We start from the raw sequence: 13,173 nt of genomic DNA, 5'->3' as shown, positions 1-13,173 counted from the left end.
TTTGCAACACACAACATAATTCATTCAATACAAGGACATTCTTTCTGCTCTCTAACTCAAACATACTCCCTATTTGGCTCTATTACTTACATTTATTGCTTTATTTACATTTATTATATCTCATTAACTGTTCTTCATTTATTGCTCGTTATTGGTCATAAAGAGCCGCAATCACAGCCCTAATAGTTGTTAATACTTCATCGGCTGACCTTATACGAGCATCTGACTCGACACGAGGCCCCGCACGCGCTAGCTCGAGGCCCCGATTCTCAACCGTTTGGTTTGGTTTCTAAAGCTATCTTCAATTTCTTATCTTATTTTCTAACCTCGTCACTTAGCATCTACTGCTTAACAACTAGCATAAAAATAGATCACATATTTTTAGAACCACAAAATCCAATCTAATTGTTATTACCATTTCCAAGGTAAACAGGATATTTTTCAGCTGAGAATCTTTTCTATAGCTGGAAATACAAATTTTGTTTGTTATAATTGAGTTTGTTGAGTTATATTAGGAGTCTATCGCGTTAATTGATTCACTTACCATTTTTAAACAGTTGAAGACCTTTTTTTTCCGCAGATTTCCGTTACTGTATTCACGAATACAGCTCGCGAATACATATGAATACAGTCTAAGTTTAGCTGGACTTCCTTGTTTTCCGCCGAGTTTTGCTACTGTATTCATGAATACAGTAGCTTGAATACATCGAATACACTCTATAACAAGTAAAAACATAGCTATAGGAAGCAATTAAGTAAATGGTAACTATAGCAAGTTAATAGCCACTGAAATAATAAAAAATCCATATTAACAGCAAATAACCATTTTTATTTTATCATGTCGAGTTGGTATTTCCATTTCCTCCCCCCCCCCCCCCCCCCTATTTTATCTATTTCCTCACCACTAAACTCTCCTAAAATAGAAAGAAAAAAGTATTGACTACGTGGGTAGAATTTAGTTAGAGCCTAGATGTATGTTGACATGTACTCACTTGGTTGGTCATACTAAAAGGAACTTTTCACCTGACCTTTTACTACCTTTTACTAGGAGTAATAGATTTGTTCCCCTCATTGGTTTTCTTTAACTCGTTCAAACTTCAATGATGACCTGTGTTCTACGACATTCCATTTCTTTGACTGAATTACCCCATAATATCCATACATCCAGGTCAGCTGATAGCTCATTCGACAAAGGCCAATATGGTCTTTTCTCTATGGTAATGAGACTTTAATGTGGAACAACTGAACTACATATGAGAGAGCTGTTAAGGCAGTAGGCCAGCATATCTAGCCGTTACGAAAAACACAATTGTTCTACTTTTTAAAATGACATGACCGTTGGGTTCTCATCATCTCTTTATCAAAATCACCGAATCTCTAACACTTATTTCTGTTCAGCTCTGGGTTTTCGTCCTTCATTTCTCTTCAAGAAAAAACAGAGGCATCAATGGCTGGAGATCTTGTTTTTAACTCTGAAGAAATGGTGATCGACAAGGGACTAGGGTACCCAAAGGCCTATGCCAAGATCTGTAAAGATCGAAGTTTTGGCCCCTTCAACCGCGGCCCTCCTTTCGCTTTCACTCCCTATTCTCTACCACAGCATGAGGTAACATAAATAATCAATTCAATTCTCTTTATTTCAAGATTAATCAGTCAATTTTCAGTAGGAGGAACTTGGTGTTCCGAATTATATCTACTTCACCAAATCTGATTAAATTACTGTATGGAGTACTTAATCTGGCTTGTTCGGTTTCGCCATAAAGAGTCGATTAATCTGTTCCCTTAGAATCTCTTTTTTCCCACAATTTTGTGTTGAATTTTCGTTTTATATATGGTTTCTAGCTTCTAATTGCAAGTTAAATTCGCCTTCTTCATCCACTATAAAGCTAAAGTGACCTAATAGGTAGTATCTTTATTTCCCTAAGTGGATATCACGTTTGGTATTTAAATTTGATGGTTTTAACTTCTCGCAATTAAACTCAATGAACATTTACAATTACGGTTCGAATTTTAATATTTGTTAATATTTTAGTAACTTTGGTACATAGATATCTATGATTTGTGCAAATATAGTTCAGTTGAACTCGGTGGATTATACAGTGCATCCTCCTCATAGTTGAGTTAAACCTTGTGAATGTTTTTCAATTTCTAACTCCAATTTTAATCAGTGATTTTCAAGTAGAAACAGCCAGTGTTCTAAAAATCTCTTACCTGATCTTGGAAAACAAGTGTCCCAGATTATAGTGCTGAATAAGGTGTATTAGTAATTTTTTTTACCGAGATTAGTAATGTATGGGTTAGTAATGCAAGCATTAGTTTGGGGAGATTATTTTTTATCCATCGTTTGGTGTGGTGTATTAAAAATTAAAATGCATTGCAGAGTTTTTAAGAAAATTAGTTGTTTATAAAAATGTCCTTCATATTCTTTAGATTTAAAAGGGACTTTACGGACAATTTTGTCTTTAACCGTGCTAATGCATGCATTAATAGCCTTGGTATTGCTAATACCATGTTTGCTATGTATTAGTTATACATAGGATAATACCAAATAGGTTGTATAACTAACATTTGCATTAGTAATACGTAGTTTGAAAAAGTGTACCAAACAAAGGATTGGTAATACCAAAAGCTAATGCATGCATTATTTTCTCTAATGCATCTACCAAACGACCCCTGAATCTTAGAAAAGATAATATTTGTACTTAATTTTCTGGAGGAATTATGTGCTGCCTCAAATTTTGATCATTGTTATATTGAACGGTAATAGGTTTTGAGAGCCAAGGAATTGGATGACATGTTCCCGATCATTGATCCGAATGCACAACCCAGTACAAAGCCGAAGATTTTCCTGTCTCTTTTGTGGAAGCAACTCAACCACCTCGGGTAAAAACGGATTGTTGATGCAGTTCAACTTATCCAATATGAATAATTAGGAAATGCTTAATAAGGGGCTTCTCATTCTTGATTATAATTTTTAAACTCCAGGAATGCAGGGTTTGATCCTGAAGTATTTCGAGTAGACTCATATGGCAATGTTCTGTATTATCATGCTGATTCAGCTTCACCTCTAGCATGGGAAATTGATCACTGGTTTCCTTGCTCCAGTAATTACTCATCATCTTTCTTCATCCTTCTGCTTTTCTGCGCAAAGTTTAACTTATGTACATCGAAACTTTTACATTATCAGGTCACCTTTATTTGTTGTAAAAGCTTACACCATCTGTGTATATAAGTTAAACTCTTCTGCATTAGTAATTGTTTTCTGCATTTTAGAGTTTTGAACTTGTGACATTCGGTGAAATTGCAGGAGGAGGACTAACTGTTCCAAGCAATCTGAGGATAATGCAGTGGCAAGCATGTAAGAAAAAGAATCATAAGCTGGAATTTCTTATACCCTGGTGGGATCTGCAAGTTGGTATATCCATAAACCAGTTCCTGTCCATCTTTGCTATATCAAATTCAGATTTCAGGTTGGTTGCTGTATGTTTGTTGAATGCTTTTCCAGTTTTAAAGTGATATTGTGCAACTGCTAGATGCTGACTATCACTGTTTTCAGGCGTAGAGCATTTTCATGGTTGTTTTCTGAAGGCGAAAATGAAGAATTGAATGCCTCACAAACTGTTGATTCGCATGTTTTTCCTCCTCATTTTGTTGAATCGCAAGAAAAGATTGGCCTAGCTCCAGCTGCTGTTGTTCTAAGTCGAAGGGAGTCTTTTGATTCTTCCTCTACTCTGAAATCCCTGGATATAAATAGAAGACCAAGATCAAACACTCCTATTGTAGGTCAGTCTCCAAATATCAAACACCATGATTGTTTCTTGGTTTTAATGTCTTGTAAAAATATACAGGTGATACTACTCTTTATTTTGAATGACTGAGAAATCCCCGAGGGTCATCCCCCCCCCCCCCCCTTCTCCACTTAATTACCAAGCTTTTGTTTGCGGCAGAATTTCAAACTCGTAACATGCACCTAACCAGTGCATCACTCTTACTGCTAGACCAATGCCTTGGGGGAACTACTCTCTGTTTCTTCGGTTTTGCTTTTTAAAGTTTTTCTTTTGTGACAGCTTACAAAAGATCAAAGGCGGATTTGAAAGAAAATGAAGATCCAGGCATGGTGACCAATCCATACCAGGCTATTGTAATGGCTAGAGATTCTTTAAGGAACAGAGAAGAGACTTCAAAAATGCAGGCAGAAATACAGAAATTAGATGATGAAGTGGGTGAATTAAAACAGAAGACTGAGGAGGAGAAAGCAGCCGTAGAAGAATTGGAGCTAGTCCTAATAAAGAAAAGGAGGAGAGCAGAGAAATGTCGACGACTAGCTGAGGCACAATCTTCTTATAGAGCTATGCTAGAGAAGATGATTCGAGATGCCATGCACCAGTAAGATCACTGAAAAACATGTCCACTAGAAAAAGAAAAATTCACGAGTATTATAGGGATAATGATATTCTTTGGCCGCCCAAAAAATAATAGCCGGAAAATGTATATGCTTTATATATTAAGAATTAATATACATATAATTTTTGATTATATGCTCTTACTCTGTTGCTTTGTGTTACTTGTAGGAGTGTTGTGTACAAAGAACAAGTGAGGTTGAACCAGGCAGCAGCTAATGCTCTTATGGCAAGACTTGAAGCTCAAAGAGCAATTTGTGATTCTGCAGAGAGAGAGCTACACAAGAGATTCATATATAGAGATGAACTCGAGCAACAGATAAGACCTGAGTGGGACCAAACAAGAAAAAGATCAAGAATGGATGAATTTCCAGATGAAGAGGGAGATGAGAAGACTCTTCTCTGTCTTCCTGGCAGCAGCTCAAGGGCAGAATTAGAGAAAGATGATCAGAGAGTTCTATGCTTGCCAGGGATTAAGTCCAATGACAGTATGCATAAGGAACTAAGAGTATTTTTGGACGAGGAGCAGAAAGCATACGAGGCAAGACTATCTCTAAATGGAGGACAAGAGAAAGAAATACAAAGCGACAATGCTATTGTGCAGGCAAAGGATGAGGATCCAACAGAGGAGAAGATTCAAAACATAGAAATACAAGAAGGGATAACATACAAAGCCGGGTTTCCCACTTTTCATGAAGCTGAAAGAGAGGAGGAGGACGACGAGAGCAGAAAGCAACGTGGGAAAGGAAATGTTGAAAAATGGCTTCAGTTGCTTTTGGATAACTCCCAAGAACCTACCAATTTTGGTATTCAGAATGCTGATGAGGAGAACAATAATGGTAACAGAACTCTTAATCCAGGAGAAGATGAAACTAATGAGATTGATGGCACGATAAGAAAGCAGAATATCAAATACCCACAGAACGAGATGAAGAAATCAAGATCAGAGGAGTCAGAAATAGCTGAGGATGTGAAACAGACGCAGAAAGCTGCCAAACAGCAAGAAGAAACAAAAAGAGAGGAAGTTGTTGAAATGGCAGCCAGGAAATCATCATTTTCAAAAAGAGAAATTGGGAAAAAAGAAGAAAGAAATGAGCTTAAAGGTCAAAAAACACCATCCAGGAATCCTCCACCCTACAAATTAATTCCAGAAAGAAGGAGAGCCAGTGATGTAGGTTCTGCTTCTAAGGGAGTAGTAGGGAGATCTAGCAGCTGTGAAAGAACTGAAAGGAAGAGCGAAAAGGAAAAGGAAAGGGAACTCTTGAGGTCTGACAGTGCCAGGTTGTTTAGGCGTATCCCGTCTTCCCCATCTCTCCTCTTGAGTGGCATGAAAAAGAGAGTGGATTGCATAAGGAAGAAGCCCTCAGTTGTTGGTGATGATAGCGATGAAGGTCGGGTAGGAGGTAACGGCTTCATAAGATCATCCATCAAAACAATCAAGAGAGCAGTGAAGATGTAGGCCCTGATACATAGAACTAAGTTCATATAGTTTGGTTGTTATTGCTAGTGAGTGTTGGCTACCAAAATGAGTGTGTGAATGGTGCGCGCTTTATTTCTTTGTATAATAGTGTACTATTATTCTTTTTGAAGGATTTGTAATAACAGCTTGTTGTTTGACGTAAAGATCTCTTTAAAATGGCTATCCCTTTGGTGTTTGAAAAGGATAACATGTCCGCTTATGTTTTAGTAAGACAAAATTAGATCGTGCAGAAAAATAAGAGGAAAGGTTTCTGGCACAATTATTTCCGTCAACAATTTTGAAAAGACGAGTAGTTTTGTTTGTTTTCATGACCCTCCATGTTCATGCAGTTCTACAAGCAGCAACATACACCAAGATATACAAGTTTCTATATCCAATTCGCTAAAGCAACAAAGGACTAGCGTCTATCTTCAAGTATGATAGAAAGGTATGTGCTATATACAGTGCATCAGGCATCTCTATGTTGAGTATCACCAAATTGTCTTTTGAGATTGCAAACATTTCACAATGTTCTAGCTTTCAAGATCATTACCACAGGGAAATAAACATTCCTGCAGAAGGGCAGTTGATGTTATCTGCGGAAGCAACAGACGTGCAGTGCCAGACTGTGGATGTGATTTTGCAGTCTCTAGCCAGGAGCTAATTCAGCTTCAATTCTATGTAACCTGGCGCTGCCCGTTCACAAGCAAAAGATTCTATTTTGCTAACTGTGAATTGATTCTCTCCTGTTATGAATTTCAAGTTTCTCCCAAATAATTTTCATCCCCACATGTGCATCTTCCATCCTTAAAATGGTGGAAATGCTCAGTATCTCTAACTGAAATCTCCCTCCGGACAACCTCAGAGATAAACTTGATTGTGTCATGACAGCTCTTGCACATATAGAGATTCTTTGTGACCCAAATTGGTGTCCCTGGAGCAGTATTTATAAGCCCAAATGCAATAGCCAGTCTCTCGCTGTGTCCACAAAAGATCTCGGCTTTTGAATCTTCAACCTCACTTACTATATATCTTTCTGATTCACTACGACGTGCTGTTTTCATTTTTTCATAAAATCCTTCCAAAACTGCATTGATTTCCTTAATTTGGGGGTGGAAATTATCACCACTAAGGAATGCATGTACATTTCCCTTTACTTCTATCCAGCTGCAACCAGGATCAACAGTTAGTCCTCTTTCTATCATAATCTTCCTTAACGTAGCAACTTCATCCCATCTGCCACTGTCGGAATAGAAGTTACATAGGAGAACATAATACCCAACACCTCTCTCATCTATTTCAAGAATATGTCTAGCAGCTAGTTCTCCAAGTTCAACCTGCCTGTGGATCCTACACGCATTCAATAAAGCCCCCCAGATAGCAGAATCAGGTTTCATAGGCAATGTTAGAATAAAATCATAAGCATCCTCCACTAGACCTGCACGGCCTAGCAGATCAACCACACAAGCATAATGCTTCAGATTCGGAGCAATGCAATATTTACTCTCCATGCTATTTAAATAGTCAAGGCCTTCATTCACCAACCCAGACCTACTACAAGCACGTAACAGAGAAATGAAAGTAATCTCGTCAGGCTTTACTTTTGAAGTTAACATTCCATCGAAAAGCTCAACCGCCAGTGCACCTTGCCCTCGCTGAGCATAGCCAGTCAGCAAAATATTCCAAGCCGTAACATCGTTTTTCTGCATATTAAACAGATTCAGTGCGGGGCCAATCCTTCCACACCTCACATAGAAGTCAAGGAGTGCATTGGGTAAAAAACCATGAAATGCCATTCCGTTCCTCAATACATATGCATGTATTTCCTTACCACACATCAGTGCACCGATTCTAGAACATGCAGAGAGGACAGACACTAAGGTAACAGAATTGGGATCCTGATAGCGTTTCATCTGACCAAACAAAATCAAAGCTTCCAAACTGCGATTATTAATCCGTAGACCAAGAATGATAGAAGTCCAAGATATGACGTTTTTATCCGGTATCCTGTGAAAAATTTCCAATGCCTTGTCAATACAGTTGCACTTCGAATAAAAGTCGATCAGAGTGTTTGAAACAATCACGTATGCTGTAAGTCCTCTCCTTTCGGCTAGTTGATGAAGCTTAACACCCATTTCTAGAAGGCCCAATGAAGTACATGCAGATAGAACAGAAGCAATAGTAATCTCATCCGGCATGACACCTTCTAGCTCCATCATTTTGTATGTCTCCACAGCCTTCTCAGGAAACCCATTACTCTCATAACCCGAGATCATTGCAGTCCATGAAACTACATCCTTACATTGTATCCTATCAAAGATCTTCTCCGCTTCCTCCCAATTCCCAATAGCTGAATAAAGTTGAATGAGAGAGTTGTGTACTGAAACATCACTATAAAAATCCATTCTTGACACGTACCCATGAAGCGCCTTCCCTAAACTTTCATCCCCAAGAGCCTCACAAGCTGAAACCACACTTGTCATGGTCATCAAATCCGGAAAAAATCCAAATTCCCTCATCGACGAAAACAACTTCAACCCTTCCAAAAATTCATCATTCTCAAAGTAACCCGAAATCATAGCATTCCAGGAAATTCTATCTCTCCTAGGCATTCCATCAAACACCATCCTTGCATTAAACACGTCACCACATTTCACATACATGGTAATCAAAGCATTAACCACATCAATTTCCGACTCATACCCAAATCTAAAAACATGAGCATGTATCTCCCTACCCATTTTCCGATCAGGCAAGCCTCCACAAGTCCTCAAAACACAAGGAAAAGTATACACATCAGGTCTAAATCCAACCCACAACATCCTTTGATACAAATCCAACGCCTCATCAAAGTACCCGTTTTTCGCATACCCCCCAATCAAAACATTCCAAGAGAAAACATCTCTTTCCTCCATTTTCCCAAACACATACCAAGCATCACCCAAATTCCCCAGCCTAACAAACATACTTAGCAATGCATTTCCCAGCCTCAAGCTCAACTGGGACATACAGCTAAGTATGCATGAAAACACTTCACATGCTTCATTAGATGCCCTTTTGAATTCACAAAGCCTAGCTAAAGAAACAAATGTTTCTTCTTCGATAGTCCCATGAAGTTCTTTTACTGATTTTAAGAATATTATGGCTTGTTCTAGAAGGTTCTGGGAGCATAATTGGATAAGGTGGGAATTGGGGTCAGTGGTAGGAGTTGAGGTGGAGGAGGAGCTGAGGAGGGGATTTTGGTGTGTTTTCTTAAGAGAAAAAAGGTGGGATTTTTGGAAGATATGGGAGAAGTTTAGAGATTTAGAAGAATGGAGTTTGGAGAATGGAGGGTTTGGAGGGTCTAAGGAAGGGAGGGATGTAGTTGGGGTTTTAGCAGAGACTGCCATATTGGGAGGTGTAACGAAGGAACATGTCGGATATTTTTATCAGGCGGGGTTTAAGGAGATGGTTTAAACGGCTATCAAACGCCAATAGCAGTTTAGCCGATAAGAGATACTTCGAAACTCCCTATTCGGCGTCGTAAAGAGTACTTATTTTATATTTTGGCTAACCATTTTTCTGTGGTGTCGTGATATAGATTTTACTAACTCATAGAAATATAAATTATCTCCTCTTCTTCTTCTTTTAATTAAATCAATTCGACAAGCATATTTATTTTAACATGTGGAAATTGGAATTAGTTTCTTGCTATTGGAAAATGAATATTCTAGATCGAGCAATTTGGGGAAATTTGATTAGGGTTTTCAACAGAGAGAAGATACTTTTATTTGAGAAAATCGAAATCAGAGAAAAATGTCTGATGGGTCCTTCTAGATTCAGCACTGTATATATATATAGTGGGCCTCGGTCGGTTGCCCAATACTATGAAATCCGCCTCCTAACTAATACACTAACTAAAACAAGCAGAAACAATGTTTACAAAGATAGCCAAAATATATACAATGATCCTTATAGCCACTCAGTTTGTGTTTGGGACTAAAAGCTAAATACTTCATCACGGCAACACTCCCCTCAAGTTGGAGTGGCAAACCACCTGCTACTTGGATAAGAATGGTAATATTGCCAGGCAAAGGTTTGGGGAGTAGATTAGCCAAATGCTTGGTGGTAGAAACTTGAAATAATTGAATCAACCCATCATCAAGTTTGGTCCTAATGAAGTGGCAATCAACCTCAATATATTTGGTCTGATCATGGAAGACAAGATTCCTGGCTATATGTAGGGCGGCCTGATTATCACAAAAGACATAAAAATGAAGCATAACAGGGAACAACAAATTCATTCAAGAGCTTGGAAAACCAAGTCAACTCAGCAATCACCTTGCTCAAAGCCCTGTATTCAGCCTCAACAGAAGATAGTGAAACAACATATTGCTTTTTGGACTTCCAACTAATGAGGCTACCACCCAAAAAATACATAATCCAGTGACAGACTTCCCAGTGTCAGGGCAAGCAGCTCAGTAACTGTCCAATGATAAAGAAGTCAAGAGAATCAGAATAATACAAACCCAGATCCATAGTGCCCTTGAAATATCTCAGAACATGGAGAGCAGCAGACATATAAGGGACCCTAGGAGATTTCAGAAATTGACTCAAGTGCTGAACAACAAAACGAATATCAGGTCTAGTATGGGTGAGAAAGAGCAGCTCGCCCACTAGACTTCTATAGGACTCAGGTGTAGGCAGCAAATCACCAGAATCAATATGCAATTTAGTGTGCAACTCCGAAGGACAGACCACAAGAGTAACAAAAGTGCAGCCAAACTGCTGAAGCAAATCTGAGACAAATTTCTTTTGATTGAGAACAGCCCCACCAAAAACAGGACACACCTCAATGCCTAGGAAATAGTGTAAAGAGCCCAGATCTTTAATCTTAAACTGAGAGTCCAAGAACTGCTTTAGAGAAGAAATTTCAACAGTATCATCCCCAATAATGATGATATTATCAACATAGACAACCAAAAGGACCATTTCATGATTTTGTGTTTAGTCATTGAGGAAATGAGTATAACCCCTAGAATACAAAGCATGAGATAGCTTGGCATACCATTGCCTAGAATCCTGCCTAAGACCATAGAGGGACTTCTTCAGTTTGCAAGCAAGGGGCACAGAAGTAGAAGGAGTAGACGCAGACAACCCTTGGGGTAATTTCTTATAAGCCTCCTCATCTAGATCTCCATAGAGGAAAGCATTGTTGACATCTAATTGAGAAGGCGACCAATGTTCCTTAACAACCACAACCACTAAACACTTGACATTAGACATTTTAACTACATGGGAGAAGGTTTCAGTAAAATCAACACCTTCAACCTGAGTATCACCCCTTATGACAAGCCTAACTTTGTATCTCTCAACAATGCTATCAGCCTTATATTTGATCTTATACATCCATTTACACCCTATAAGCTTCTTCCTAGTAGGTAGAGGAACAACATCCCAAGTCTGATTGGAGTCAAATGCTCCAAATTCCTTTCTCATGCCATCCTGCCATGCTGGAACTAAAGCAGCCTGAGATAGGGGTGGGCATTCGGTATTTTGATTCGGTATTTAAGAACTTCAGTTTGATATTTCGATATTCAGTTTATCAATTATGTATATCAAATACCGTGCCGAAGTAATTCGGTACGGTTCGATATTTCTTATTTTAGTTCGGTACAGTTTCGATTTGATACATATTCACGTGTCACGTACTGCTAAGTGCTAAGAGCCTTAGCAAGCAGAAAGAAAATTACACTATTACAGTGCATTCCTAAAGATGAAAGGAAAATCTTTCCGATATGAATCAAATCCAGAGGCATCAGCACCATTAAAATAAAAAATGGACTGCAAAATGTTACTGAAAACTCTTGAGCAGCGAGGTACTTGAAAGGGAAAAAAAGTAAAGGACTTGTCACAACAGGCTAAGATGAAGGCCCTCGTATGTCACAACAAGCTAAGATGAAGACCACGTCCAAGTTGAATAAATCAACAAATTTCCATAGAGCCAGATGCACATGATTATGTGCAAATAAGGAACTAAGAAACTGGAAACATTAGCTACTAGTAGTAACGAGCAACAATCGAGCAGCAGAATTTCTAATTCAAGTTTACACTTTACACAAATGCAACAAAATCACAGATGCATCATGCAACAGCCACTAACGAGTAGCAGCAGAATTAAACACAATGCAACAAAAACATAGAGGGCATAAACCTGCCAAATAGAAGTCAAGTTTACACTAATTACAACTAAAGTGTCACAGGCTCACAAGTCACAACAGCAACATTATGCAAACCTACTACCATTCTGCCAAACATAAAGTTGTAAGTGTAACTAACAAGCAGCAACAACATCAACATAAGAACACTGGCCCATAACGCCATAAGTCTAAGTGTCTAATACATTAAGCTTAAATAAGTCTCAAAAATCGAAATAACATAAATTGTCTCGAATCAACTTAGTCTTAAATACAGATTTCTGGAAGACGCTTTAGACAACCCCTAATATGCTTCCTTAAACAATATGTGCTATCCTTCTTCGGATGAACATTATAGACTCGACCACAATGTTTGCACTATACTTTGCAAACTTCTCCGTTATCTTCTACCACCTCAAAGTGTTCCCAAACATGAGAGTGTACTTTAGGAGAGCGGGGCATGATTGAACTTGAACCTAAAAAAGATAAAATCTTAAGTTAGAATAATATTTTTTGATGGTAAAAGAACAAAACTACAAAAGTATGTCGCCAAACAAATAGAGTATTAAACTTACCACTCAAGTTGCAACTATATATCAACAAATAAACAAGTGTAATATATTATTTTGAACTAATACACACAAAATATTAAATCTTACCAAGCTCGAGTTCCTCAAAATGCTCCCAGTCTTCTTCTTCTCTTCTCTAAGCCAATCTTGAACACAAACAAGAGCTTGCACGCATTTAGGAGTCAATGCACTCCTAAATGAATTAAGAACTGGTGCTAAACGCACATTTCGATGCCACACTAGAAATTGGAATGGCCAACACATCACGAGCCAACTCTGAAAGAATAGGAAATCTAGGAGCATGTGTTTTCCACCAACTTAAGATATCAAATTCCTCGCTAAAAGGCTCTTGTTCTTCACCAATGTATTTATCCAACTCCGATTTAGCACCCTCACTTCCATTTTCTTCCTTTTGTTTCTTCAAGTGAAGCTTCGTCCTTATTAATGATGCAATTATAACATTCCCGCTAGATGTATTAGATGTATTAGATGAAGTAGATCTAGATGGAGATTGAGGACAAGAACATGTTGAATACTTTTTTAGATACTCTCCAAACAAAGAATTCATA

The 13,173-nt window shown here is 38.2% G+C and overlaps 2 protein-coding genes across 2 annotated transcripts; one reads left to right on the top strand and one right to left on the bottom strand.

Annotated features, from left to right (window-relative positions):
* Nucleotides 1,283–6,186, top strand: LOC109232103. Its single transcript, XM_019397765.1, has 7 exons — nt 1,283–1,606; nt 2,768–2,883; nt 2,986–3,104; nt 3,308–3,470; nt 3,557–3,783; nt 4,068–4,386; nt 4,572–6,186. The coding sequence occupies exons 1-7, from the start codon at nt 1,448–1,450 to the stop codon at nt 5,857–5,859; spliced, it is 2,391 nt and encodes a 796-aa protein (XP_019253310.1). The 5' UTR covers nt 1,283–1,447; the 3' UTR covers nt 5,860–6,186.
* On the bottom strand, nt 6,344–9,400 carry LOC109232102 (pentatricopeptide repeat-containing protein At1g15510, chloroplastic). Its single transcript, XM_019397764.1, has one exon. It carries the CDS (start codon nt 9,246–9,248, stop codon nt 6,618–6,620), a length of 2,631 nt encoding a protein of 876 aa, XP_019253309.1. The 5' UTR covers nt 9,249–9,400; the 3' UTR covers nt 6,344–6,617.

This window comes from Nicotiana attenuata, chromosome 9 (assembly GCF_001879085.1).
Source record: "Nicotiana attenuata strain UT chromosome 9, NIATTr2, whole genome shotgun sequence".
NCBI lineage: Eukaryota > Viridiplantae > Streptophyta > Magnoliopsida > Solanales > Solanaceae > Nicotiana > Nicotiana attenuata.
The sequence above is the reverse complement of the archived record's forward strand: the minus strand, read 5'-3'. Positions and strand labels throughout refer to the sequence as shown.